General features: G+C 38.4%; 1 protein-coding gene across 1 annotated transcript in view; it reads right to left on the minus strand.

Moving 5' to 3' along the window:
* MSH4 (mutS homolog 4) overlaps positions 1–27,028 on the minus strand; it is a 99,877-nt gene that overhangs the window by 2,848 nt on the left and 70,001 nt on the right. Inside the window, 4 exon segments of the mRNA XM_066264969.1 lie at positions 9,112–9,200; positions 11,888–12,062; positions 24,174–24,302; positions 25,643–25,761. Coding sequence (XP_066121066.1) covers positions 9,112–9,200; positions 11,888–12,062; positions 24,174–24,302; positions 25,643–25,761 — 512 coding nt within the window.

A 27,028-nucleotide genomic window follows, 5' to 3' on the forward strand; every position in this document is an offset into this window, starting at 1 on the left:
AGGGCCCATGCTCTGCCCAACAGTGGCCATGCTTACAACCTAGCTATTTTTAGTGCCTGAGATGGAGGCTCCATGGAGCCATCCTCAGAGCCCAAGTTGATGCACTCAAATCAATTGAGCCATGGCTGCAGGAGGGAAAAAGAGAGAGAGAGAGAGAGAGAAAGAGAGAGAGAGAGAGAAGGGGGACAGGAGAGGGGTAGAGAAACAGATGGTTGCTTCTCCTGTGTGCCTTGATCAGGAATTGAACCCAGGACATCCACACACAGGGTGATGCTTTACCACTGAGGTACTGGCCAGGGCCAAAAGGTGATTAAGAAGAAAGATTCACAGATGACTCTGATGAGTCAATGCGAGATATGAACATAGAGAGATGAGAAGATTTTATATATGACAAAAAATTCAATTTTGAACCTATTAAAGAATACAAACATAAATTAAAATTGCAAGAAATATGGAGAAAAAAATGTGTGGGGCAAAAGTAGGTTTACAGTTATTAGTATGGAAAAAGACATATAGGTTATGATTCTTACAATAGCTTTATTAACTCAAAAAAATGTCACAGTGGCACAGCAAACCTACTTTTGCCCCACCCTGTATATAGATTCAGAGTCAGAAATACATAAAAATGAAAGAAGTAATCAAAGAGGTAGGAGAATGAATACATCCAGGGAAAAACAATTCCACAGTAGCCAAGACAGAAAAGCATTATGAAAAGGAAAGAATGGCAGTGCCAAATGCTACAGACAAACCAGGAAAGAGGAGAAAAAAGACAATAGGATTTTACTATTGTTTGGTATTTAAGAGCAAACTTTCAGTAGTGTAACGACAAGAAGATCCAGTCTGTGAGTCAGAAATGGAAGAAAAAAGTATAAACTACTCTTGAGAAGTTGGCAGTAAAAAGAAGAGAAATGTAATTTGAGAAGTAAGGTTTGAAAAAGAAAAGGATTTCTTTTTTATTTAATTAATTGTGTTTACATAGATTCTAGGTTCACCCCGAATGCCTCTCCCCTCCCCCCTATTCCCCTCAACATCTCCCTTGCCCTCCTCCCTACAGCGCCCTCCCCCTTCCCTTCAGGTTTATCCCATCCTATCATCCCCTTTCCCTCTGTCCTCTTTTCCTCTGGTCCCTTTGATCCCTCCTCTGTCTCAATTCCGTTCCTCAGTTCTCATTATTCCTTGGATTCCTCAAATGAGTGAGGTCATATATTTTTCTTTCTCTGCCTGGCTTATTTCACTCAACATAATAGTTTCCAGGTCCCTCCATATTGTTGCAAAAGGTAATATTTCCTTCTTTTTCATAGCCCCATAGTATTCCATTGTATATATGTACGACAGCTTTTTATTCCACTTGTCCACTGACGGACACTTGGGCTGTTTCCAGATCTTTGTTATTGTGAATAATGCTGCCATAAACATAGAGGTGCATTTCTTTTTTACAGTCAGTAATATGGTGTTCTTGGGATATATTCCTATAAGTGGGACAGGTGGATTCGACAATACATCTGATAAGGGATTAATAACCAAAATTTATAAAGAACTTGTAAAACTCAACACCAGGAAGAAAAATGATCCAATCAAAATATGGGCACAAGAAATGAATAGACACTTCTCCAAAGAGGACATACAGATGGCCAATAGACAAATGAAAAAATGTTCAACATCACTAATCATTAGAGAAATGCAAATTAAAACCACAATGAGATACCACCTCGCACCAGTCAGAATGACACTCATTGACAAAACAACACACAGTAGGTGCTGGCAAGGATGTGGAGAAAGGGGAACCCTCCTGCACTGCTGATGGGAAGGCAGACTGGTGCAGCCACTGTGGAAAACAGTATGGAGATTCCTCAAGAAATTAGAAATGGAACTGCCCTTTGACCCAGCCATTTCACTTATAAGAAAAGGATTTCTGACAAAAAAACCCAAAACACCTAAGCATATTCATAGAAAAAGAAAAGCCAGTCTAAAAAGCACTAAAAATCCAAAGAGAAGAATGGAGACTGATTAAGTAACATCTTAGTGTAGTTGGAAACGTTAATTACATAGGCTAAAAGATGATCTTTTCTTCCGAGGTAAGATGGAAGAGAAATAGGTGAAAAAGAAAATTCCAAAATAGAATTTTGAAGGGGAAAAGATTTAAAAACTGATGAAGATGACCTCAAATCTTTCAAAAAGTATAAGAGGTGAATTCTCTGTTGAGAATTCTCTGTGAGACGTTATTATTGTGGGCTTAGAAACAGTAGAAATGTTTCAACTTACTGAAAGAAGCCAAACTGATCAATAAAAGGGTACAAAAAACTATCCAGTAAAATATTCAACTTGAAGTTAAAATATAGGAAATTTTAGTAGAAAAAATTAGTTTGTCTTGAGTATATTTTGAGCATCACTGGGAAAAGCTAAAGCATAGAGGGCTACTCAAGAAGTTGCCCATAATTGGAGAGGTCCTTCAGAAGTAGGACACTGCCAAAATTACTGATGAAGGGATTTAAAAAGGGAATCCTTTTAATTGGGAAAGAAAAGTCATAAAGACAGTCTAGGAGCTCAAAAGACTGAAGGAATGTAATAAAAATTGAAGGCAGGTTAAGACAGTGTAAACAACATAGGAAACTATTATCACTGAAGAAAATTTCATACTGCACCTAGCTCAGTTTACTAAACACACTGGATTCTTAAAACAATATTGTTGGTCAAATAAGTTGTAAAACATGATTTTTATATTTGCTCGCTTACAGTTTGCATTAGGGGTTGGGCAGTGCCAGATATGTGGGTCTGTGAAATTGCAAATTACCTTCCTGCTTGGGAAGGGCTATTATTTTGCTAATGTTTGCTGGAGGAGAGGTTTTCAAGCCAGAAAGTTTTAGAGAAGAGCAGGAGAAGAGGGAGAGAGAAGCTATGTTTGCAGAGTGAGAGAGCAGAGAGAAAGCAGAGTGCTGAGGAAGAAGCTAGTTTGTGCAGAGAGAGAGAGAGAAGGTGTGCAGATGGGGAACCAGAGGTGAGGGGCTTTGCAAGCTCCACTGAGATTGGTGGGGCCTTTGATTCTAGGAAGAACCAGAGAAGATTCCCCTGGTTGTGGAACCGGATAATGTGTTAGAGCTTTGTGAGCTCTGAATAAAAAGGGAAGTGTTCTCCCTGTATGTGTTGCTCATCGGCCAGTGTGAGACTTTAATAAAGGAAAGGCCCACCATTCTTTAGCTCCACTGTTTCTTTACCGTCTGCCTGAATCCAATGGGAACCTGCATATGCATGGCCATGATGGTGATGGTAGCAACTACTGGCCATACAAATATAAATCTACTTGATATGTATATTTTTAAATTTTCCAAATTTTGAATCAACATATGTGAATTCTGTGTTGGAGCTACTGCTTCCTAGAAAATCACTTAACCTCTGTGAACCTCAGCTGTAAAAATGTGAGTAAAAATAATACCTTTTTTACCTTTTATTAGACAGACGTAGCTGCTTCATAAAGAGTTATGAGGTTTATATATAATAATATATAGAAGAGCTTTGAAAAACTATAAAAAATTATTTGAAAATGTTTTGCATAGTGATTTTTACTTTTAATGCTTACTTTAGATTTATTTTCTCATAATAAAGTTAGTATAGCAATAAGTATTGTAGGAACTGAACTGTTTAACTTTTGTCTCCTATTTATATCAGTTGATTTACTGGGAAAGTGATAGATACATGAATTTACCAGGAATTCCAAACTGCCCTCTTGATGTTCCACTTATCTGTCAGACCTCACCCTAACTGGACTATCACCCCTGAGACACAGGAATTCCAAGAAGCTGGCAAGCCGCCCCAAGGAGAAGCATTCTGACATACCAGGACTTTTAATTCAACACCCACATGCTCGAAATTCTTCCTTGCCCTATAAATTCACCCCTAATCTGTAACCGGTGCCCTTCTACCCCGAAAAAGTGCCCAGCAGGGTTCCTTTCTTCCTTTCAAAAAAGCCTGTTACTCTGGTCTTTTCGGACTCCCATGGATTCCAACATTTGGTGCCAAAACCCAGGACAGGGTACTAACTGCCTGGACAATCCCTCTTTGCCGTCCAAACTTACAGCCAGGGAAGCAATGGGCAGCGGCAGCTCGTCCTGGGCTTACTCCCTGATTCTGTTTGGATGTGTAATTGTAGGTCGATTGGCCAGTGATCTGTCCCTGTCCTGAACCCCTGCTGGACCAGAAAGGTAAGGAATTTCGCCCTTCCCTCTCCTGGTTGGCTTTAATTCGACCCATAAGTCCCTAATCCATCCTTGGATGGCTTTCTCCAGTCAGCCTCAAATTTTGAGGGGTTTGCCATTTTTCTGTCCCAGGGACAGCACATTCCAAAAGTCTAAGTGCTTAGCCAAATCCCCCACATTCTCTTTGAGCTCCTTCTTAGGTGGTGATGACCCCTAGGTAGGACGACTCCACATTCCCAGGAGAGCTTTCTCCTTTGAGATTGTGATTAGAGGCGAGGACACCCTCTCTAGATCACTAATCTCCACATTGGGCTCTTTGGAGTCAAAGTTGTCTGACCAAACCCCGCTGGGCTGTCTTCTACTCATTTTTTTTTTTCTTGCCATACTGCCTGGCCACAATATAAACTAGACAATGACTCCCATTGGCCTGAAAACGGAACATTCGATTACAATATTCTGCAAGACCTTGACAACTTCTGCCACCAGACTGAGAAAGCTTCTGAAATTCCTTATGTGCAAGCCTTCCTTTTACTTTCGCTCCTGTCCTTAATTTCTGTACAACTTGTTCTACAAGCAGGCCATTTTTGGCCAAAGAAACCTCACCTAAAACCTCCGCTCCTAACCTTTCCTTCTCCGTGGGCTCCAAACTCTCTTCCCTTCCTGCCTGACCCCCTGGGGCACCCCTCTCTCGAGACCCCTCTCTGGTCCCTCTGCAAATATCTTCCACTTGAATCTCTTCACTCTAGAAAGCCCCTTCCCTTCTCTTTGCTGAATCCTCTTTCTCATTCACCTGCAAATACCACTATCTCTCTTTCTCCTCCCCTGCTGGCCAGGGGTCCCTCCCTTCTCCACTGTGTTCTTAAACCTCTCCTTTCTCCTTACAGATGGGCGGCTCTGTCTCTTTTTCTTTGAACCATCCCTCGCCCTCTGCAGAGACTGACTGTGCCTTCCACTACCCCTCATCCTCTCCCCTCTCCTCACAGCTCTAAATCTTTTTGACTCTTCTGACCACGTGGCGCCACCAAACCAGCAATTTAATCTCCTCCTCCTCCTCCTGTAGATTCTGACCCTCCTTCTTTTCCATCCAGCTATTCACACTGTCCATCTGTCTGCTTTCTCTCTTCCTCCCCTCTATGCTGGCAACTCCCTGTCATCTCCAAAAGCTTAAAAAAGCAGAAATGTCTATTGAGCTGTGTGAGTAAGTAATCCGTCTTATCTTTTTGTTTGTCAGAAAATATCTCTAGTATAATTTGAATTGAAACAAGTAAAGTGCGCCCATTTAAATTTCTTAATTTATAATTTATATGTAAAATCTTTGTTTAATGTGTAACTGTGTCTGTTTCTAAGGCCTTAATGCAATAATTACCCACCTCTTAAACCAGGCTTACCCATCCCCACGGACTCTCCCTGCAATACCCCCACCCTTCCTGTTCAAAAATCTTCAGGGGCTTATCGCCTCATACAAACCTTACACCTAATCAATGAGGCAGTAGTTCCCCTCCATCCAGTAGTCCCTCATCTCTACAAGTTACTATCATACATTCCCTCAAACACCACTCACTTCACAATCCTAAACCTCAAGAATGCCTTCTTTACCATTCCTCTACACCCTGACTTTTACTTTCTGTTTGCCTTTACCTGGACACTAATGCATCCCAGCAACTTATGTGGACTGTCTTATCCCAGGGGTTCAAAAACAGCCCACACCTGTTTGGGCAGGCACTAGCTCAGGATTTAGCAGCATGCAATCTCAAAACTAGTACTCTCTTACCATATGTAGATGACCTATTCTTCTGCAGCCCCTCCCTGCCTGCCTCAAGAAGACACACCTCCATCCTTTTTAACTTCCTCACTGTGAAGGGATATTGTGTCTTCTCTGCTAAGGCTCAACTTCACTTTTAGTCTGTAGTCTATCTAAGTATTGCCTTAACACCACCACCTGAGGTCTCACCCTAAATCGAAATCAGACCCTCTGCAGTCTCCAACCACCTACCACCGCAAATCAAATCCTTTCTTTCCTCAGTCTAATAGGCTTCTTTAGACACTGGATTCCCAATTTTGCTCTCTTAGTCAAGCCTCTCAGTGAGATCTTCTGAGCATGGCTTTTAAGGTCTATAATGGCCAAGAAAGTAACAGAAAAGGCAAATAAGGCCCAAAAGAGGTCAGGAAATACCAGCTTTTGGCATACGCTCTTCAAGGCTCCAGCGCCCTAAAGGGCTTCATAAGATTCCATCAGGGCCCTGCTCCAGAGTGGAAAGAAAGGTCATTGAACTGAAACCTGCAGGGCTTCCCGGCCCCACCGGTTGACATACCTTTGCTGTGGAAAGAGGGACATGAGAAGGTAAGCTGCCCCCTTGCTCCATGGAGGGAGGGTTCAGTCTCTTCTAGCCCTGCTACAGCTACCTGTGACCTGACCTTGCCGAGCTTACTGGGAATTGCCATTGAAGGCCCAAGGACATCATTCACAAGCCTAAGGTATTTCTTCCAAGTAACAGATAAGCTGATCTCATTTCTTGGAAACACAAGGGCCATCTACTATGCCTTGCCTGAATATTTGAGTTTTATTTACCCCTTGAAGATCTCTACTGTGGGTATTGACAGTCTGATTTTGTTACTTTATTTAATGTATAGTATCTCCTTTATTCCTCTTGTCTCAATGCCCCATGCCTATTGTAGGCTGGGACCTGCTGCTAATTCCAGCTAGAAGCAGTGGTCACTAAAACTTAAACTCTAACTACAAAGTGTAGAAATGTAACCACCCTTTCCCTAAGCACTTGCAGAATTTACAGGTTACTCAGCAAACTGTTCAAAGACTGTCCAAGAGGCACTTTCAGCATTACATCACCCAATGACTGACTTTCATGTGGACAGGTCCACACACCGTAATCCTAACAACTCCCACTGCTGCTAAAGTAGAAAAATGGCATAACACCTATATGTGTCTCCCTACTAATTGGACATAAATCTGTACCCTAATCTATCTCACCCCAAATATCAACCTAATCCCACCCCATGAGCCTCTTTCAATTCCTAGTACACTACCCATCAATATAAGGACCAAACGAGCTATACAGGTAATTCCTCTCCTTGTTGCTTTAGGAATTTCTACAGAAGTAGGTCTAGGGGCAGGGGGACTGGCCACTTCCCTGTCTTATTTCTTCTATCTCTCTCTCTCTCTCTCTCTCTCTGTCTCTCTCTCAAGCCCAGTGAATTCATAAACATGGAATCAGTGGTTTCACACAAACTGGGTGTCTTGACTATTGCCTTTCATTGGTCCACTCACTCTCCTATTTATTTTTCTAACTTTTGAACCCTGCCTCTTACGTTTGTTCACTAGTTTCTTACAGAACCGCATGCAGACCTTCACCAATCAGACAATTGGAAAAATCTACCTAACCCTACACACCAACCCTGAAACCTGCCCTCACAAAATAGAAAAATCTGAAACCTTATATCAGCAAACATCCCAAATCCTATCTTTCAACCTCTACAGGTCCCCTAACCCGAAAGCTCTCCCATATCCCTGAAGAACTAGGAGAATGAATAGCATTCACCTCTTAACGTTTCTCAGTCTTTTTACCCTTCACATAGTAAGGGGACAAGATTGCTGGGTCTTCTTGGCTGAAGAAGAGCCTACAAACGCACATGAAAACATTTCTTTTAGCTCAAGCTAACTGCTCTCTCCCAGGCTGCCAGAAAAGAATACCTCTAACTTTACCATGGAAGAACTTTCACCCCCCACTATACAACCCTCCTTATCTCTGCATTCCTGATCTCCAAATACTTGCCCCCTTCTTTATCAAGTTCCTACAGGCCCAGATGAGAGAAATCTCTAGGATTACCTACAATCAAATGCTCCTACACTCCTATTCCCCAATACCCCAAGGAAAACTTCACGAGGGAAATATCAACTAGGTAGGGATGACAGCAGGAAGAAGCCACCCCTCAGCCGAGAAGTTCCCTCCTGAATGTTCTCCAAACCCCCTTCCTTTTAAACCACACGTATTCAGTCCTTCTAAAACTTACACCAACAGGTTCCCTGTCTCTAAAAATCTCCACATGTGCTCCCATTTGAGAGGAACCAGACCAGCATGTCTCATGAGGCTCATCCAGGAGACCATGTATCACCATGTCACTCTATCCACTCGCAAATTTTTTTTTTACTTCCTCACTCAGGTTTTCGAACACATCACCTGGTTCAGACCTCACAATACGAAAATTGACAACCTCTTTAACTGTATGGGGGACTTGGCTTAGCAAGGTTCTTTTCCTGAGTTCTCTCCAGAAGAAACAATAATTTTCCAATTTTTTCTCCTCTTTCTCTTCATCACCCCTCACTGTATATTATAAAATTAATAACTGCCTTTCTTTTATATGTAACCACAGAGTTGAGAAATGATAGATACATGAATTTACCAGGAATTCCAAACTGCCCTCTTGATGTTCCACTTATCTGTCAGACCTCACCCTTACTGGACTATCACCCCTGAGACACAGGAATTCCAAGAAGCTGGCAAGCCGCCCCAAGGAGAAGCATTCTGACATACCAGGACTTTTAATTCAACACCCACATGCTCGAAATTCTTCCTTGCCCTATAAATTCACCCCTAATCTGTAACCAGTGCCCTTCTACCCTGGAGAAGTGCCCGGCAGGGTTCCTTTCTTCCTTTCAATAAAGCCTGTTACTCTGGTCTTTTCAGACTCCCATGGATTCCAACAGAAAGGTTTTAATGAACCAAACCAAATATGTTTTGAGAAGCAAAGAGAATTTTCTCTATTTAGGATTAAGTTTTTTATGTTAAATATTTTAATTATTAACATAAGTTATTATATATTTAAATCCAAGGCCATTATAAACATGTATACCAAAAGTATTTTCTTGAATTTGAAAAACAGTTCTTATTGCTAAAAAGTTTCTTACCAAAATTTGTCTGGTAATTTTAGTTGTGATTTCTTTGGCAACCAAGACAATTGATGCTGGGAGTGATGACACCTCTGCAGCTTTCAATCCTAAAATGATAAACAATGGGGCTTCAATATTATCATTGCTGGTGTCACTATACATCCTCTTATAGGATTAACTTTTTCTTTACTGATCTGAACTTTCCTTCTCAGACATTTTGAACTACTTGACAATTTCCAACATTAGGTTTTCCAAAGTTCAACTTATCAATTATTACATTTAATTACATGAACTACAATAGACATATTAGACAAATTAGGTCAGTTACCTTTCAAAATACCTCTGAGACACAGACAAATATATTAGGAAAAGAGGTATTAAAAAATTGAGTAATAATAATAACACTGAAATTCCAACTACAAATGAAGTTGGTTAGCAGAAGGTCAAAGGATATACGGGTTTTGCAAAGGAGAATGTTTCATAACAGAGATGGCCTTGTTGAATGTTGCTCTGTCTAGCAGATCAATGAGGGTGAAATTTCTCAGAAGAAATAATGGTAGGTGATTACTCTTCATGCAAATTCAAATTACCAACTAGTGTTCTCATATTCTCAGAGCTTAATTTTATTGTATAAATGCTATATAGGCTTTTTACTGTGTGCTAATAATGCTAATAATTTATTGTATTCATTGTCTCAGAGGCAATAGAAGCACACTGACATTTACTTAGAAGTTAATAATTACTAAGCACTATACTGGGTAGTTTGTATTTAATAATTCATTTCATCTTCACAAACCCATATATATGGAAAATTATCCCTATTTCATAGATGAAATTGATGTTTATAAAGATTAAACATCTGGTACAAATTAAGCTATCCATTTGATTTCCAATTACAAATGACAAAAAAAAAATGATTTTTTTCTCCCTCTCACAGGGGTTTCACGTTTATAGCTAAAATAATTTTTAGAACCTTAAATGTATAGGTCAACTGAAAATTCTCTGAATCCAGGAGATTTCCCACATGTCAGGTAATAATATAAAGCCTGACCAGGAGGTGGAGCAGGGGATGGAGCATTGATCTGGGACACTGGGACCCAGATTTAAAGCTCCAGATCACTGGCTTGAGCACGGGCTCCTCTGGCTTGAGCACAGGTTCACCAGCTGAGTGCGAGGTCATTGGCTTGAGTGTGGGATTATAAACATGACCCCATAGTTGCTGGCTTGAGCCAAAATGTCACTGGCCTGAAGCCCAAAGGTTGTTGGCTTGAGCCCAAGGTCACTAGTTTGAGCCCAAATGTCACTGGCTTGAGCCCAAAGGTCACTGGCTTGAAGCCCAAAAGTTGCTGGCTTGAAGCCCACATGTCACAGGCTTGAACCCAAAGGTCACTGGTTTGATGCCCAAAAGTCGCTGGCTTGAGCCCGATTGTCTCTGGCTTGAAGCCCAAGGTCGCTGGCTTGAAGCCCAAAGGTCACTCACTGGCTTGAAACCCAAGGTTGCTGGCTTGAAGCCCAAATGTCACTGGCTTGAACCCAACAGCACAGGCTTGAAGCCCAAAGGTCGCTGGCTTGAAGCCTAAATGTTGCTGCCTTGACATCCAAATGTCACTGTCTTGAAGCCCAAGGTCGCTGGCTTAAGCAAGGAGTCATCACTGGCTCAGCTGGAGCCCTCTGGTCAAGGCACATATGAGAAAGCAATCAATGAACGACCGGAGTGCCACAACTACAAATTGATGCTTCTCATCTCTCTCCCCTTCTGTTTCTGTGTGTTCCTCCCTCTCTCTCTCTCTCTCTCTCTCTCTCTCACACACACACACACACACTTTCCCTTTCCTTCACTTGATATGAGTGTCCCTCTCTTTCTCTCACTCTCCTTCACTTGATATAAGTGTCTCTCTCTCTTTCTCTCTCTCATTCTCCCTTTCCTTTGCTTGATATGAGTATCCCTCGCTCTCTTTCTCTCTCACTCTACCTTTCCTTTGCTTGATATGAGTGTCCCTTTCTCTCTTCCTCTCTCTCTCCTTCACTTGATATGAGAGAGACACACAGGAACAGAAGGGGAGAGAGATAAGCATCAATTTGTAGTCATGGCACTTCAGTTGTTCATTGATTGCGTTCTCATATGTGTCTTGACTGGGGGCTACAACTGAGCCAATGATGATCCCTTGCTCAAGCCAGCGACCTTGGGCTTCAATCCAGTGACCTTTGGGTTCAAGCTAACGAGCATGGGGTCATGTCTATGATCCCACACTCAAGCCAGTGACCCCACACTCAAGCTGGTGAGCCCACACTCAGGCCAGATGAGCCCGTGCTCAAGCCAATGACCTTAGGATTTGGAAACTGGGTCCTCAGTGTCCCAGGTCAATGCTCCATCCACTGCGCCACTTACTGGTCAGAGAAGACTTTAGATTTTTATCAAGCTTCCCAACTTCTGAAGAATACAGAGAAAGAATCCTGTTACTGAAAAAGTGTGTAAAAAATACAAATTTTCAATTCATTATGTAACTTGCAAATATAAATTAAAATACATTTTTCCAAGGATAGACACATATTTCTGGGGCCTTCATGTGTTGTAATTCTACACAGTTATTGGTTAATATAAGTTTAAAAATAAGCTTATATATACAAAATATGAGTTTGACATAGAAAACAGTCTTAGATCATATAAGTACTCAAAGAGTGAGAGGGAAAGTTACTTATAATAGATTGCCAGGCTACTAAAGGAGAAAAGAAAATTTCTCTTATGAGAATATGTTGAATTTCAGTGTATAGATATAATTTCTACATGTAATACCATAATTTTTTTCTTCTGTGAATCCTTTAGAAAGTTTATAGGTATACAAGATTGCTTCTTTATTTCTTGAGGTGTTCTTTACATGTTCAACTTCAAAATGCATGTTTTCTACATTAGGATACAGGACATCTATATGGCATACTTCCAAGAAATGTGTAGCAAACAGTGTAAAAGCCTAGAATATACAATAAATAACCATGAATATCAATACTTTTTGTATGAATGAGAACATTTAAACTACTTAAATATAAAATTTAGTTCTGTTTTCCAAGTAGCTTTGCAGAAATGTAGGAATAAAACGATTACCGTATTTCCCCATGTATAAGACGATCTTATCTACAAGACACAGCTTAATTTTGGAGCCTGAAATTTGGGGGAAAAAAGTATTACATAAAGTTATTGAACTCAAGTTTTATTCATCATAAAATTCATACAACTCCTCATCACTGTCAAGAAGACTCCCATCCATTAGCTTGTCCTCATCTGCATCTGATGACGAATCACTGTCTTTAACAATGAGCAAAAAAACAAGTGTGAAAAAGTAGGAAATGCAAATAAAAAAATCTACAACTACCGTATAAGACACACCCAGTTTTTAGACCCCAAATTTTTCTTAAAAAGTGCATCTTATACATGGGAAAATACAGCAACTTTGAGGCTAACATGTTTGACTCATTTTTAAATGTTTTGAAAATTAACATTCAATGAAGGACATGTTTATTATGTTTATACATACACAATTATGTTACTTTATGAGAAAGAGAACAAATCCAATAATGAAGTTCTTAAAATAAAAAAAGATTTGAGAAGATGAAGTGTATCAGAAATAAAGCTATTAACTTAGGTAATAATTTATTAGAGAACTAATCCACAAACAAAATCATAACATTTCCTTCAACTTAAAAAAAAGAACTATTTTAAAAGTATTTCCTCTCCATGTAAGTAGATTTTGAAAAATGGAATCAATATGTTGTCTTAGATATTTAAAATTGCAATGCTCTTAAGTTTTTATATTTGCATTGTATTTGAGTTAGGTACTTAAAGAAGAAAAAGATTGAGAAAATTGCTTAGAACAATAATTCTCAAACTTTAGTAATACCCTGGAGAGCTTGTTAAAGACGCAAATTCTTGATGCTTATTTCCCTGAAATTCTCAGTCAGAAGCTGTACTGGTGGGACCCCAGGAAACTGTATTTTCCCTAAGTACTTTGGGTGATTTTGATAGAGGTTGTTCAAGTGACTTATGACTAGCACATGATTTCCTACCCAGAGTTGCTAGCACAGATAGAAATTTGAATAGTTGATTACATTTTAAGATATTACCAGTGAGAAACCAAATAGGTTATTAGTGGAAAATTAAAATATTAAGACATTAAAAAGAAAATATTTGACTGGCAAATGGTTAATCACTATGGAAGGGGAGTGGCAAGGGAAGAAATAGTTTTGTATATGAAAGAAAAATGAAAAATTTCAACTATCTACTGAACAAATCAAAAGGGGGTATATATAGAACAAGTCAAATTTATAAAGCAAAAGGAAACTATTTAAAAACCCAATAAAATATTTCAAAGCTAGGGACCATGTTCATAATAAAATAATGTCCTCAAAATTTACATATCAAACCAATCTATTATGGTAACTTTGTAAACTCTATTTATATTCAGGTTAATTCAATATAACAATTATTCAGGGCCTATGTATTGTAAGGTTTGTGCTTGGCAGTAAAATACTAGGTTAGAAAAATACTATAATAACTAACTTTAAAATCTTAAAAAATAAGTAGCAATAATTATGTCTTTATTAAATTTTTATAGTAGAGAAGGATATTTTTATGAACAGGATGTTTGTCCCCTGCCCCAGTTCAAATGTTGAAATCATATCCCCAGTGTGATGGTATTAGGAGATGGAGTCTCTGGAGGTTATTAGGTCATGAGGATGGAGCCCTCATGAATGAGATTAATGCTCTTATAAAATAGACCCCAGAGAGCTCTTGTTCTCTTGCCCTCTCTGCTATGTGAGAATACAATGAGAAGTCAGCAGACTACAACCTAGAAGTGGGTCTTTACCAGAACTTGATCATACTGCAAGTATGATCTTGGATTTCCAACCTCCAGAATTGTGAGAAATAATTTTCTGTTTATAGTCACCCAGTCTATGATATTGTGTTATAGCAACCCAAACAAAGACAGCTATTCAAAGGATTACTAAAAGGATTATTCTCGGCTATTACACAATACCTCAGAAATTAATACTGTATTAGTCAGGGTTCTCTCAAGAAACAGAACCAATAGGAAGGAGATATATATATATAAAGATTGGTTGATTAATTTTAAGGAATTAGTTCATGTAATTATGGTGGCTTATGAATTCCAAGATCTATAGTCATCAGGCTAGAGACCCAGGAGAGCTAGTGGTGCAGTTCTTTTCTAAAGACATGCAGGCTCAGGACCAGAAAACAGCCAACGCTTCATTCAGTTCAAGTCTGAAGGGATAAAAGAACCAATGTCCCAGTTCAAAGGAAGACAGGCAGGAATAATTCCCTCTTACTCTTGGTAGGGTCAGTCTTTTTGTTCTATTCAGGCCTTCAAGTGGGCCCCACTTAAAACTGATTGAATGGGACCCACCAACATTAGGGAAGACAACTCATTTTATAGATTCAAATACTAATTTCACCCAGAAATATCCTCAAAATATATCCAGAATAATGTTTGACCAAATGCCTAGGTGTTCTATAGCCCAGTCAAATTGATACATAAAAATAACCAATATATGACAATAATATGCATGTCGACTGTAATTGAAAAATAAATTTAAAAAAGAGAGAGGCAGAGGGGGAGTCTTTAAAGGATACTTAAAAGACATATTAACCAATGACAATGGGTGGGTCTTGTCTAGATCTGATACAAAAAAAATCATAAATAAAAATCCATCTGTTAAACAATTAAAAGTTGATCACCAATTGTATAAATGATGATATTAAAAAATATTTTAATCCCTTCTTAATGCTAAAAAATTAACCATCAGAAGTTCAACCTTTGTCAATCTGACACCCATACACATATCTTTTTTTTTTGTGTGTGGCAGAGACAGAGAGAGTCAGAGAGAGGGACAGATAGGGACAGACAGACAGGAAGGGAGAGAGATGAGAAACATCAATTCTTCATTGTGGTTCCTTAGTTGTCCATTGATTGATTTCTCATATGTGCCTTGACCAGGGGGGGCTACAGCAGACTGACTGACCCCTTGCTTGAGCCAGCGACCTTAGGTTCAAGCTGGTGAGCCTTGCTCAAACCCAATGAGCCCGCGCTCAAGCTGGCGACCTCGGGGTCTCGAACCTGGGTCCTCTGCATCCCAGTCCGATGCTCTATCCACTGCACCACTGCCTGGTCAGGCCATACACATATCTTAAAACCATACTCACTCTCCAAATAAAGACAAGTACATAATTTTATCTAACATGATACAACTATCCTATATACAAACAAGAATGTACTAAATCTCTACTAAATCTCTTCCCCAGAAGAGTATGTAAAATCCTTGCGTGATGTTTACTCTTCTCCTTGATCTCACATAACTTAAATACAGTCATATAAATTTAACAATACTTAAAGAAACTATGACATAAAGGCAATGCATGTTATGTTATATAAGAAGACATGAAAGAAAAGAAAAAGATACATGAACAAACATTCATAAAAAAATGAACGAGAAATACCCATTTCTCATGAGAATTACAATCCTTATCCATAACTGGTCACATACTTGTAGCTAGTATTTATAACTACCTTCCATTCACTATCCATTTCATATTCCCTTTGACTTCATCGAGCACCTCATCTAGTCATGGTTCTTTACTTAGTGGAGTAGCCCAAACCTTCACTATTGAAGGGTCTGGATCATTAATTGTCCATAATCACAAGGCATGGTAATACTAAGTAACATTTTTAAGGGATCTCCTCCTGTATTCCAAATATAGTCCTCCTTACTGCCATAGTGGAGTAATAATCCAATTTCCCCTTGTCAGGATCAATCAACACAGCCAGCATAGTAATTCTTTTCTTTACCTGTTGATTCAGAGATATGAAGAGCTGAGAGTGGACAGGAGGCAGTCTTAACTTCCAGTTGAAAGGAATCATTGTGTCTTAGTTCTCTTTGGAACTAAAATCCCTAGGCCAGCAGAGCATGAAATTATGGGAACAGGAAGCAAAAATGTTGCTAGGGGGTCACTAAAGGTAATAGTGAATGGTGCTAGTGCCATTTTTACTTCTTAATTCCTAGGCCCATGAAACCTGTATATTGGAGAAACGGCATTATATATTGGACACCAATTCAGTGCATGTATGGGTTTGCTTCAGTCCTGCAAGATATTGCCAACTAGCTGGCACTGTAAGTCAGTCTTTAAAAGGCCAATTCACTATTCTATCAAGGAAGCTGCTGGGGAACATGAAAAGACTAGTGAATTCCATGAGCTCAGGTTCTCTGATGTACTTCCTTTGCTAGAAAGTGAGTTCTTGATCAGAAACAATTCTGTGTGAAATACCACAATGGTGGATAAAGCATTCTATTGGTTTCAGGGGTGGTAGTTTTGGCAGAAGCAATATATGCAAAGAAGGAAAATCTGTATCTAGAGTAAATATCTAGTACAATAAGAACAACATGTAATCAACCAGGACCAGGCAGCTGGCTGATCACCTTGGGGAATGGTACCATACTGAAGGCTCCACGTTGCTGGCAGATGGGGCACTCACTGGTGGCAGTAGCCAGACTGGCCATGGTGAATGGTAATCTATTAATATGTTGCCGAGTCCATGTGTAACCTCTATCCATGCCATCATGGTTACTTTGTTCATGAGTTGATTGGGCAACAAGAATGGCTGGGGAAAGAGGCTGGCTGGTATCCACAGAAAAATCACTCTGCCCACTAGATTATAAAAATCCTCCTCTGCTAAGGCCAACCTTTGATTGAATATTTTCATAAAATACAAATATCTTCAGATTTTTTTTCCCATTAAGAGAGATTTATTCACAATCTCTTCTTCAAATTTCCTTGTCACCAATTTTCTAAGCACATTACTTCCAAGTCCCAGCCAGACCACTGGCCACAGCACATAAACTGGTATATAATCACACATCTGGACAGTTCATGTTGCAAGCAAAAGAAACATGGCTTAAAGTGGACAGAAAATTGGGACATCCCTACTGTCCTCAGGGATGTCCCAGAAAGGGGATGTAGTTCTGTAGCTATCCACTTTCTGGTGGAGCCTGAATATCATGGCAAAATCGTTCAGCAAAGTTTTCTCTTCCTCTATCAACAGACTACAGGGAATTCTCCATGAGGTCAGAGGTACATACTGAGAAAGAAAGCAGTGTAGCAGGTGTGGGAACCATTAGCATTTCTTCATGTAACTTACTCATACCATCAGTGTCTGCTCAGGCTTAATCACCTATATACCACTTCAATTTGATAACTGAGTGCTGCTGTCCACACCAAACTTTATGGCTGGTGGGTCAGATAACAATCAGTTCATGATGTGACAGCTCAGGTCGCATGATAACTTCGTAGCCCATAGCTAATCGTTCAGTCTCTACTTGACACAGTAGCAGGCCACGAGTTGTTTTTCAAAAGGAGAGTAGTTATCCATAAAGCAGGGGTCCCCAAACTACGGCCCGCGGGCCACGTGTGGCCCCCTGAGGCCATTTATCCGGCCCCCACCGCACTTCCGGAAGGGGCACCTCTTTCATTGGTGGTCAGTGAGAGGAGCATAGTTCCCATTGAAATATTGGTCAGTTTGTTGATTGAAATTTACTTGTTCTTTTATTTTAAATATTGTATTTGTTCCTGTTTTGTTTTTTTACTTTAAAATAAGATATGTGCAGTGTGCATAGGGATTTGTTCATAGTTTTTTTTTATAGTCCGGCCCTCCAACAGTCTGAGGGACAGTGAACTGGCCCCCTGTGTAAAAAGTTTGGGGACCCCTGCCATAAAGGATGGTAGGGCTTCCTCCAAAATTCTAATACCTGTGCTGTAATTCACCTACAGGGTCCTGCCAAAGGTTCCAAACAACATCTCCATCTGCCACCAACTCTTCCAGCACTATTGGCTCTGCTTGGTGATGCATCCTAAGTGGCAGAGCAGACTGAACCTGTTGCAGAGCCTTTTCTCATTCTGGGCCCCACTCAAAACCAAGTTTTCTTGGTCACTTGGTGAACGGGCCAGAGTAATACATCCAAATGGGGACTATGGTGCCTCTAAAATCCAAAGACCAACTACATATTTTGCCTCTTTTTCATTTGGAGGGGTCAAATGTAACAGCTTATGCTTTACCTTGAATTGGAGATATCTCAACATCGTTATACCACTGGACCCCTGGAAAGTTCATTGAGGTAAAAGGCCCCTGTACTTTTATCAGATTTATTTCCCCTATCTGACACACAGTTGTTTTACCAATAAATCTAGAGTAGTTGCTGCTTCTTGCTTACTCGCTCCAATCACCATAATGTTACCAATATTATAATAGACCAGTATAATATCTTATGGCAGGTTAAGTGATCAAGATCCTTGCAAACTAAATTATGACATAGAGTTAGAGAGTTGATATACCCCTGAAGTCAGAGGTGTATTGCTGACACTGCCAGCTGAAAATCTGCTTCTGGTGGTCTTGTCAGGTATAGAGAAAAAAAAGCATTGGCTAGGTCAATTAGCTGCATACCAGGTACCAGGGGATGTGTTGATTTGCTCAAGCAAGTGAAACCTCATTTGATACAGCAGCTATAATTACAGTCACCACCTGGTTAAAGTTACAATAATCCCCTCTCATTCTCTAAGATCCATCTGTCTTCTGCACAGACCAAATACGGAGTGGAATGAAGATGTGGTGGAAATCACCATCTCTGTGTTGTTCAAGTCTTTGATGGTGGCACTAATTTCTGCAATCCTTCCAGGAATGCAATATTGCTTCTAGTCTACTATTCTCCTGGGTAGAAGCAGTTCTAGTAGATTTCACTTGGTCTTTCCTATCATAAAAGTCCTTGTGCTATAAGTCAAGAAACCAATGTGGGAATTCTGCCAGCTGCTGAGTATATCTATCCAAATTATACATTCTAGAACTGGAGAAATAACCACAGAATGGGCTGAGAACCAACTGGGCCCAATGTGAGATAGACTTAAACTAAAACTCTATCACCTGACTTCCATAAGCCCCTACTCTGACTGGTGAACCATAGTGATGTTTTGGGTCTCCTAGAATTAGAGTAATTTCAGAATCAGTGTCCAGTTGTCCTCAAAATGTCTGATTGCTTCTCTTTTCCCAATACACAGTTGCCCTGGTAAAAGGGCACAGATCCCCTTAGAAAAGGCTGGGAAAACAAGTAAGAGAATACATTTTTGGCAGTTTACCAGAGTCCTTCCTCAAGAGGACCTGGCCTCCCATTAATTTAAGAGGTTCTAGGTCTGTAAACTAGCTCAACTCTAGAAATCAGTTGAGGGGCTGTGACTCTGTTCTTATGAATCAAGATAGACTTTTGTTCACTTGACTTAAAACTTTTATGCTTATACAAATCAAGTAAGAATTTAATAAGCTTCCTATCTATTTCAGTTCTAGAGACACCATGATCAACTAGCCAATTGCCACAGGTCTGCCCAAGTCAAAACTATTCTGCTGCTTTTATTCTGCTGTCTATTTTGGTAAACACACCCACCTTGCCATTAGTGCTTGAGTGCCAACAATTGGCTCCTGCCCCCCTGCACTTACTCCTTTGTATGTAAGGTTTCCAATTCAGAGACCACACTTAACCACTGCCAGGTCTAGCCTACAGAGAAAATCAATCTTAGAGCTCTTCAAGGATGTTGGGGCTCTCCTCAAAAATTTATTTCTCACAGTCATGGTGAAAGGTATGTCTTTTGGACTCATCCAGGTTGGATGAGAAGGTCTTAAATGATAAATACATAATAACATTCCAATCTCCCTGAGCTTTTAAATCCTTCCTTTGTGGGTGAATAAATAAAAGGGAGGGGGAGTATTCTGTGGAAAGTAACCTTATCATACAATTCCTAACTGGGCAGTGGGTAGTCATGCTCTAACTTTTGTGTGTGTGTGTGTGTGTGAGAGAGAGAGAGAGAGAGAGGGACAGACAGTAACAGACAGAAAGGGAGAGATATGAGAAGAATCAACTCATAGTTGCAGCACCTTAGTTGTTCATTGGTTGTTTTCTCATATGTGCCTTGACTGGGGGGGTTCCAGCTAAGCCAGAGACCTTAGGCTTAAACCTGTGACCTTTTGTGCTCAAGCCAGCGATCCTTAAGTCATGTCTATGATCCCATGCTCAAGCAGTCAACCTTGAGCTTAAGCCAGCAACTGTGGAGTTTCAAACCTTGGTCCTTAGCATCCCAGGTCGATGTTCTTTCCATTGTGCCACTGCCTGGTCAAGAATAACTTTAGTAAAAGGTTTTAAGCCAGGCCTTTCCATTGCTTGTGTACCTATATTAACATACCTTTGAAATATCACAAGTATTACCCCTCCCAAGGTATTAACCCTCAAGAAACCACCCAATTTTGTTAACTATCCTGTGATCAAATCCTCACCTTGCTTTTTTCCATTTTTATGTAATCTTTATATTCTCCCTCCCACCTTAATTCCAAATGCATAAAGGAAACTGCAAAACTGTTATTCCCTGAAGCATTTGCAATCTTGCTCTCTATGACATGTCAGTTTGGCTCAAATAAACTCTTACAAAAATTCCCTATAGGTTTAGACATTTCTTATGTTAAGATTTCTACATTAAAGTAAGGAAGGTCCAACACTTCCAACTTACTCATCGTGGGCTACCTATTGGTTAATGTTTCAACCAACCAACCAAGCATCCCAAGCTGCAACATCAAATGCAAAATCTCTGCCTAGCAAGTCCTGATATATCAATAAATTCAGTCTGATCCAACTTTATGTTCCTTCTATCACTATCCCATATTCTTAATATCCAGTTCCACACCTGTTCCCAGATTTCTATTTGTATAAATTAGAAAACTCAAGTAGTTCTTTGGAAGTATAGTGTACTGTTGGAGGAAAGCCAAAGCACCGAGTGACTTTCTGTTCCCATTCTGAGCAAGTGAAGGTCGAGACCAAGCACACATGACTGAAGGCAGTCGCTTCCAGGGAAAGCTCAAGGGTGCGGATGCTTGGTCCAGCTGGAGCTTTCTGCAGGTCAGGAATCAGACAGCAGATGGTGTGGTGTTATGTCTCAGATAGGGCAAGAGAAATCTAATCAGTTTTGCAAAACTAAATAATAAAATTGTACACTGTATTCTGTTTGTTAGTTTCTTACGCATGATGTCGTGTTTCTGCTTAATAAATTGGATAACTGATCTCTCTAAGGCACCTCAATCCTGGAGAGATTGGGGTCCTCCACTTGCAGTACTGTTGCTACCTCATTCTTTTGTGGCTCCTCTTCATGAGATTCTGAATACTAACAACAGTGTACCTCCTCATGAGCCTCTGTACTTCACTCTTAGGGGCCTGCTAGGTCCTGTGTCTAGCTGTGGTCCAGAAGCAAAGAAAGTTGCTACATATGGATCCTACAGGAAATCAGCAGTGTCTTACATCAGTGGTCCCCAACTCCCGAGCCGTGGACCGGTTCCGGTCCGTGGGCCATTTGATACCGGTCCGCAGAGAAAGAATAAATAACTTACATTATTTCTGTTTTATTTATATTTAAGTCTGAATGATGTTTTATTTTTAAAAAATGACCAGATTCCCTCTGTTCCATCCGTCTAAGACTCACTCTTGACGCTTGTCTCGGTCACGTGATACATTTATCCGTCCCACCCTAAAGGCCAGTCTGTGAAAATATTTTCTGACATTAAACCAGTCCGTGGCCCAAAAAAGGTTGGGGACCACTGTCTTATATGACAACTGCCTCAGGGAAGAGCATTACAGTTATTTTAGGCAATGCAGAGTTAATCCACTCAGATGAGGTGGTGAAGCTACTGAGGGTAAAGAGTCAACTTCCACTGGCAAAAGAAACTCAGCAGAATTTACAGGCTCAGTGTTCCCAGATCCATCAGAATTTTCACAAATGTCCCCATTCCAACTCTCAGGATCCCGTTTCTTCCTAATCAAAATTCTCACTTTAATAATAGATTTGCTACCATGTGGCTGAGAGAGTTCAACCTGCATTGTAAATAAACCAGTCACAGGATAAAAGCTGGGTTTGATTTTCAGTAATCTCAGTCCTGTGACTACAGAAAGTAAGAGTCTCCTTCAGGGCACATATAAAAACTTTCAGGTCATTTATGCTGGCATGGAATTCTTTTTCTTTTCTTTTTTTTTTATTTTTTAAAGAATTTTTTTTAATTAATTTATTTATTTTAAAGAGGAGAGAAAGAGAGAGAGAGAGAGAGAAAGGGGGGAGGAACAGGAAGCATCAACTCCCATATGTGCCTTGACCAGACAAGTGCAGGGTTTTGAACCAGCGACCTCAGCATTCCAGGTCGATGCTTTATCCACTGCGCCACCACAGGTCAGGCTGGCATGGAATTCTTAAGCTCTTTCTTTTCTTTCTCCATTTTGTCCAGTAACATTAGGAGCAACCAACCAATCTCATTATATTCATTAGTTTGCCAAAAATATTTGAAAGTATCATATATAGTCACCCATATCCTTGTTTCTTATACATAGGTGATTAGAGTATCCAATGGTGTTATTTGCATATTCCTATTGCCAGGTCACACTGGACTGCCAGTGCTTTCTTAATTGCTGGAAAGAAAATCATTGATATTTTATCTAATCATATTAGTCAATTCCAGAAACCTTAGAATTCAGAAAGTTCATCTTTAAAATTTTGTTCCTTTAGAACTACTTTCGATAAAAAAATCTGTATTATCTAAGTTTCCACTAAGAAACAGAATAGCGGTGTGTGTGTGTGTGTGTGTGTGTGTGTGTGTGTGTGTATGTGTGTGTGTGTGTGTGTAAAAGAGAGATTTACTATAAGGAATTGGCTCGTGTGATTATGGAGAATGACAAGTCTTCAGATCTGCAATCAGCAAGCTGGAGACTCAAGAGAGCTGATGGTGTACTTCTACTCCAAACATTGGCAGGCTCAAGAATCAAGAAAAGCTAATATTTCAGCTTGAGTCCAAAGGCAAGAATAAAAACCAATATCCCAGAATAAATGAAGGCAGTCAGGCAGGTGGAGGTTACCTCTTACTCCCAGGCCTTTTTGTTCTATTCAGGACTTCAACCGGGCCCCATTCAATCAGCTTTGAATGAGGCCCACCCATAGCAGAGAAGGTACTCTGCTTTACACATTCTACCAATCCAAATACTAACCTCATCCAGAAACACCCGCTCAGATACACCCAAAATATTGTTTGACCAAATGTCTCTGGGATGCCCTGCAGCTCAGTCAAGGTAACATAAAATTAACCATCACAGATACTAATTAGCTGTTAACCCTAACATGTAACACACTCATCTATCTTCTATGAGAAAATCTGATTAAGTGACATAGTTTCAGAATTACAAAGATTGTTATCTAATAATGTCACTTTTGACTCATCACATACTTTAATATAAATAAATCATTATGAACTCTCACTTAAAGTATATTAAGGTATAATAAATCATTATGGACTCTCAAGGATATTTTACAGTACTTTAAATGTAGAAATATATTTTTTATTTAAGTTTTTTCATATCTGTATATATACTTCTCACAAAAATTAGGGGTATTTTATCACTTCATATTCAATTTTGAAACATGCCCTAATTTTTGTGAGCAGTATATTTTAAATGATGATCTCAAAAGTATTTTACAAATTAGCTTAATAATAGAGCAAAAATCATAGTTTGTCTTATATAATTAATTTGTGAAAAAACATTTTCTTTAAAGGAATGAACTCCCAGTTAAAATAAGTTTCCCAAAAAATGACCTCAAATGCTTAGTTTACTTCATACTGTGACATCATAGTCAACTGTGACATCATAGTCAGTGTTATTACACATGAAGACAATTACTGAAGTGCTTTAATGTTTTGTTATTTAATTAAATTAAAGCCAGTGACTAGCTTTAATGTTACTTGTATTTCTTGATTTCCTCCTCTCTTAGTCTACAACATAATTATCATATCAACAATTCCTACTTTCATCAGAAATAAAAATATAAATACTATAGTATTTTTATTACCTAAAATCGTTTAAGAGGTACCTATAAAATCTAATCATGATAAATACATAAAGTATACATCAAAAAAGAACTCAAAATTAATATACTTAAAATAAATAGAAAAGAATACCTTTAAGCTCAGCAGATATTCACAAACAGCATAACAAATTCCAATACCTTCCTCTGTATTAGTACCTCTGCCAAGTTCATCAATTAATATGAGTGATTTTTCATTAGCATTATGTAGAATATATGCTATCTGAAAGATATAATTTTAATATTATTCATCATAACTAACTATACAGCTGTCACTAGCATAGAAAAAAATGAGGAAAAATCTAGTTTCTTTATGAATTCATCTGAAATATGTTTTATAGGAAAATCTAGCCGAGCAGAAATTAATACATTGCTTTCTAAAGATCTCATGACTAATAATTCCAATTGAATATTTGATGTTAATACAGACATAAGCATATGTGTATGAGACAAAATAATAAATAACCAGCATTTTAAAATATTGGTTTTTAGATACAGCAAATGAACAAAGTAATGAATTAAATGTTTAAATAAAGCATAAAGAGGGTTATTTTCTTCTCCACAAATGACTAATCAATTGTCAGAAACTACTCAAAACTATCTTTCAAAGTTATTGTCACTTCTCTATGTCCTATACAGAGGAAAAGAAAAATTTCAAAAACAGCAACCAATCTAAGTCCATTGATTCCTGGTTAAACAAATAAACTTAAATCCATGCTCAACAAAGACCAAGACCTTAATTACCAGATATGTTCCTTCTTCACCAAAGATTACTAACCATCTTCTCAAAAAAAAAAATTCCATCTTTATTACATAATGACACACTAGTAACCTTCATGGCCATTTTACCTTGCTATGGGACTAAGCTTATTGGGGCTATTTAAAAATACAACTTAAGCACCTAATACATTGCTATATTCTCCCAAAGATACCCAATATATATTAAATAATTATATAAATGTCACACACTGTGGGCAAATGATAACTTTATTCTCCCTCTACCTACAGAAAATTAGTCAACTGTATAGTGATCCAATAATTCCTATCTACTAAAAATAGGCCAAGAGCTATAGTGAATTTCTTCAGCCTTTCAAGCCTACTTGATGTTTGCTCAGATCAGAAATAGGTGATGACACATACTTTGTCATAGGATGTGAAAATTCCATAAGAGCACAGAATATAGGATGGTTTTCAAAACTCTTTTAATACAGTGATCTTTTATTTTAAAACTAAGCCTAACAGGAATAATAGATACTATGCAAAATATTCCTGAAGAAGTCGCCATTTTCTGAGACTTTCATATGTCCTATACAAAAACATGAATGCTCATTTTTATCATTCAGTAACACTAGCTTTTTCTTTAAACTGTATTTTTCAATAAAACATTCATTTCCATTTCCACATAAAATGGAATTTAGGAAGCTGTCTTTGACTGCCCTCTGGCTCTTGAAGAATGGTATAAGCACATCTGCTTGTTTCAGTTTAATATTTTCTTACATGATGACTGGACCATTATTAGCAGAATTTAAAGTTTTTACCATAAGAAAAGTTTAGTTTGAGTACCTCTTTCATTTCCTTCATAAAGGTTGATGAATTTGTTTCTATATCATCATCAGTACTGATTCTTGTAAAAATCTGTTCGGCAATTCTAAAGGAAGAATATTCTGCTGGAACATATGATCCTGTAAAATATAAGATCAAAGTAAACTGAAATGTTTTTGTACAATGTACATACTAATATTTTGCACTTTCCACCACCTCAGATTATTCACTATCCTATGTAAGGGCTGTGTGGTGGAAAGGTCAGTGGATATGGAGTTAGAAAACAATGTCTCAGCTATGTTATTTATTGTATAACCTTGGACAGCACTGAAATTTTCCCATTCTTTTTCATACATAAAATAGAATACTTGCCCTACCTATTATACAGCATTGTTTGGAAGTTCAAATAAAATAGTATATACTCAAGTACATCAGAAAGATTTGTTACAAACATGATAAAAATTTCAAATAACAACAGATGATAAAGAACATTCAAAGTATGAAAATTTGAGAAAAATGCTTATAAAGCTAAAGTTGATAAAATCATTACAGAAAAATATATTAGAAAATATCTTTGAATAGAAATGTACAGAAATAAATACAATCAGAATGAAAACAAAATATTTAATTTTTAAAAAAGTTGAATTTTCATTTGTGAGACTGTGTCTGCCTAAGAAGTTATCAGGGAAAGTAATCTAAAATATTCATCTTTTGAAAACAATTCTATCTGATTAATACAATTACTTCTATATAGATGGCACATGAAAGGCATTCTGAAGTCATAAGATAAAAATACACATAGTTGAATGGAAAAAGTATCAAGTATACAGAACTCTATATAGACAAAATGGTGAAATAATGGGAGAAACAAACCAAAGCCATATTATTCCAGGATTTAAAACAAAAATAAGGATGAACAATAAGATCGACCTCTGAGAAATAAAAAGTAATTGGAAAACAAAATAAAAGTCAGGATAATACAAAAATAAGAATAACAATACTAATTATAATATTCATACTTAAGATAACATATTTCTTAGGAATAATTTATAGAATTATTGAAAGGATTACATGGAAAAATAAATGTGAAAGTATCAAGTACAGAATATAGCATATATGATGTATGTTTAGATTTTCTCCTCTCTCTTAATTAAACCCACTAAAAAGGCTCCCAATATATTTTTTATCTAAATTACTACAGAAGCCTCTCGCTGGTATCTTGCTTCTGGTCTGGCTCTCATCTAACCATACATCAACCAGAGTGATCTATATAAAAATCAAGTCCAGTCACACCATTATCTTACTTAAATTTTAATAGCTCCCTACAGATTTCTGGATAAAGTTCAATCTCCGCATTTAAGTTCCTAAAGCCCCTCATGATCTAAATGCTGCCCATCTCTCATCTCT

Source organism: Saccopteryx bilineata, chromosome 3, assembly GCF_036850765.1.
Source record: "Saccopteryx bilineata isolate mSacBil1 chromosome 3, mSacBil1_pri_phased_curated, whole genome shotgun sequence".
Lineage (NCBI taxonomy): Eukaryota > Metazoa > Chordata > Mammalia > Chiroptera > Emballonuridae > Saccopteryx > Saccopteryx bilineata.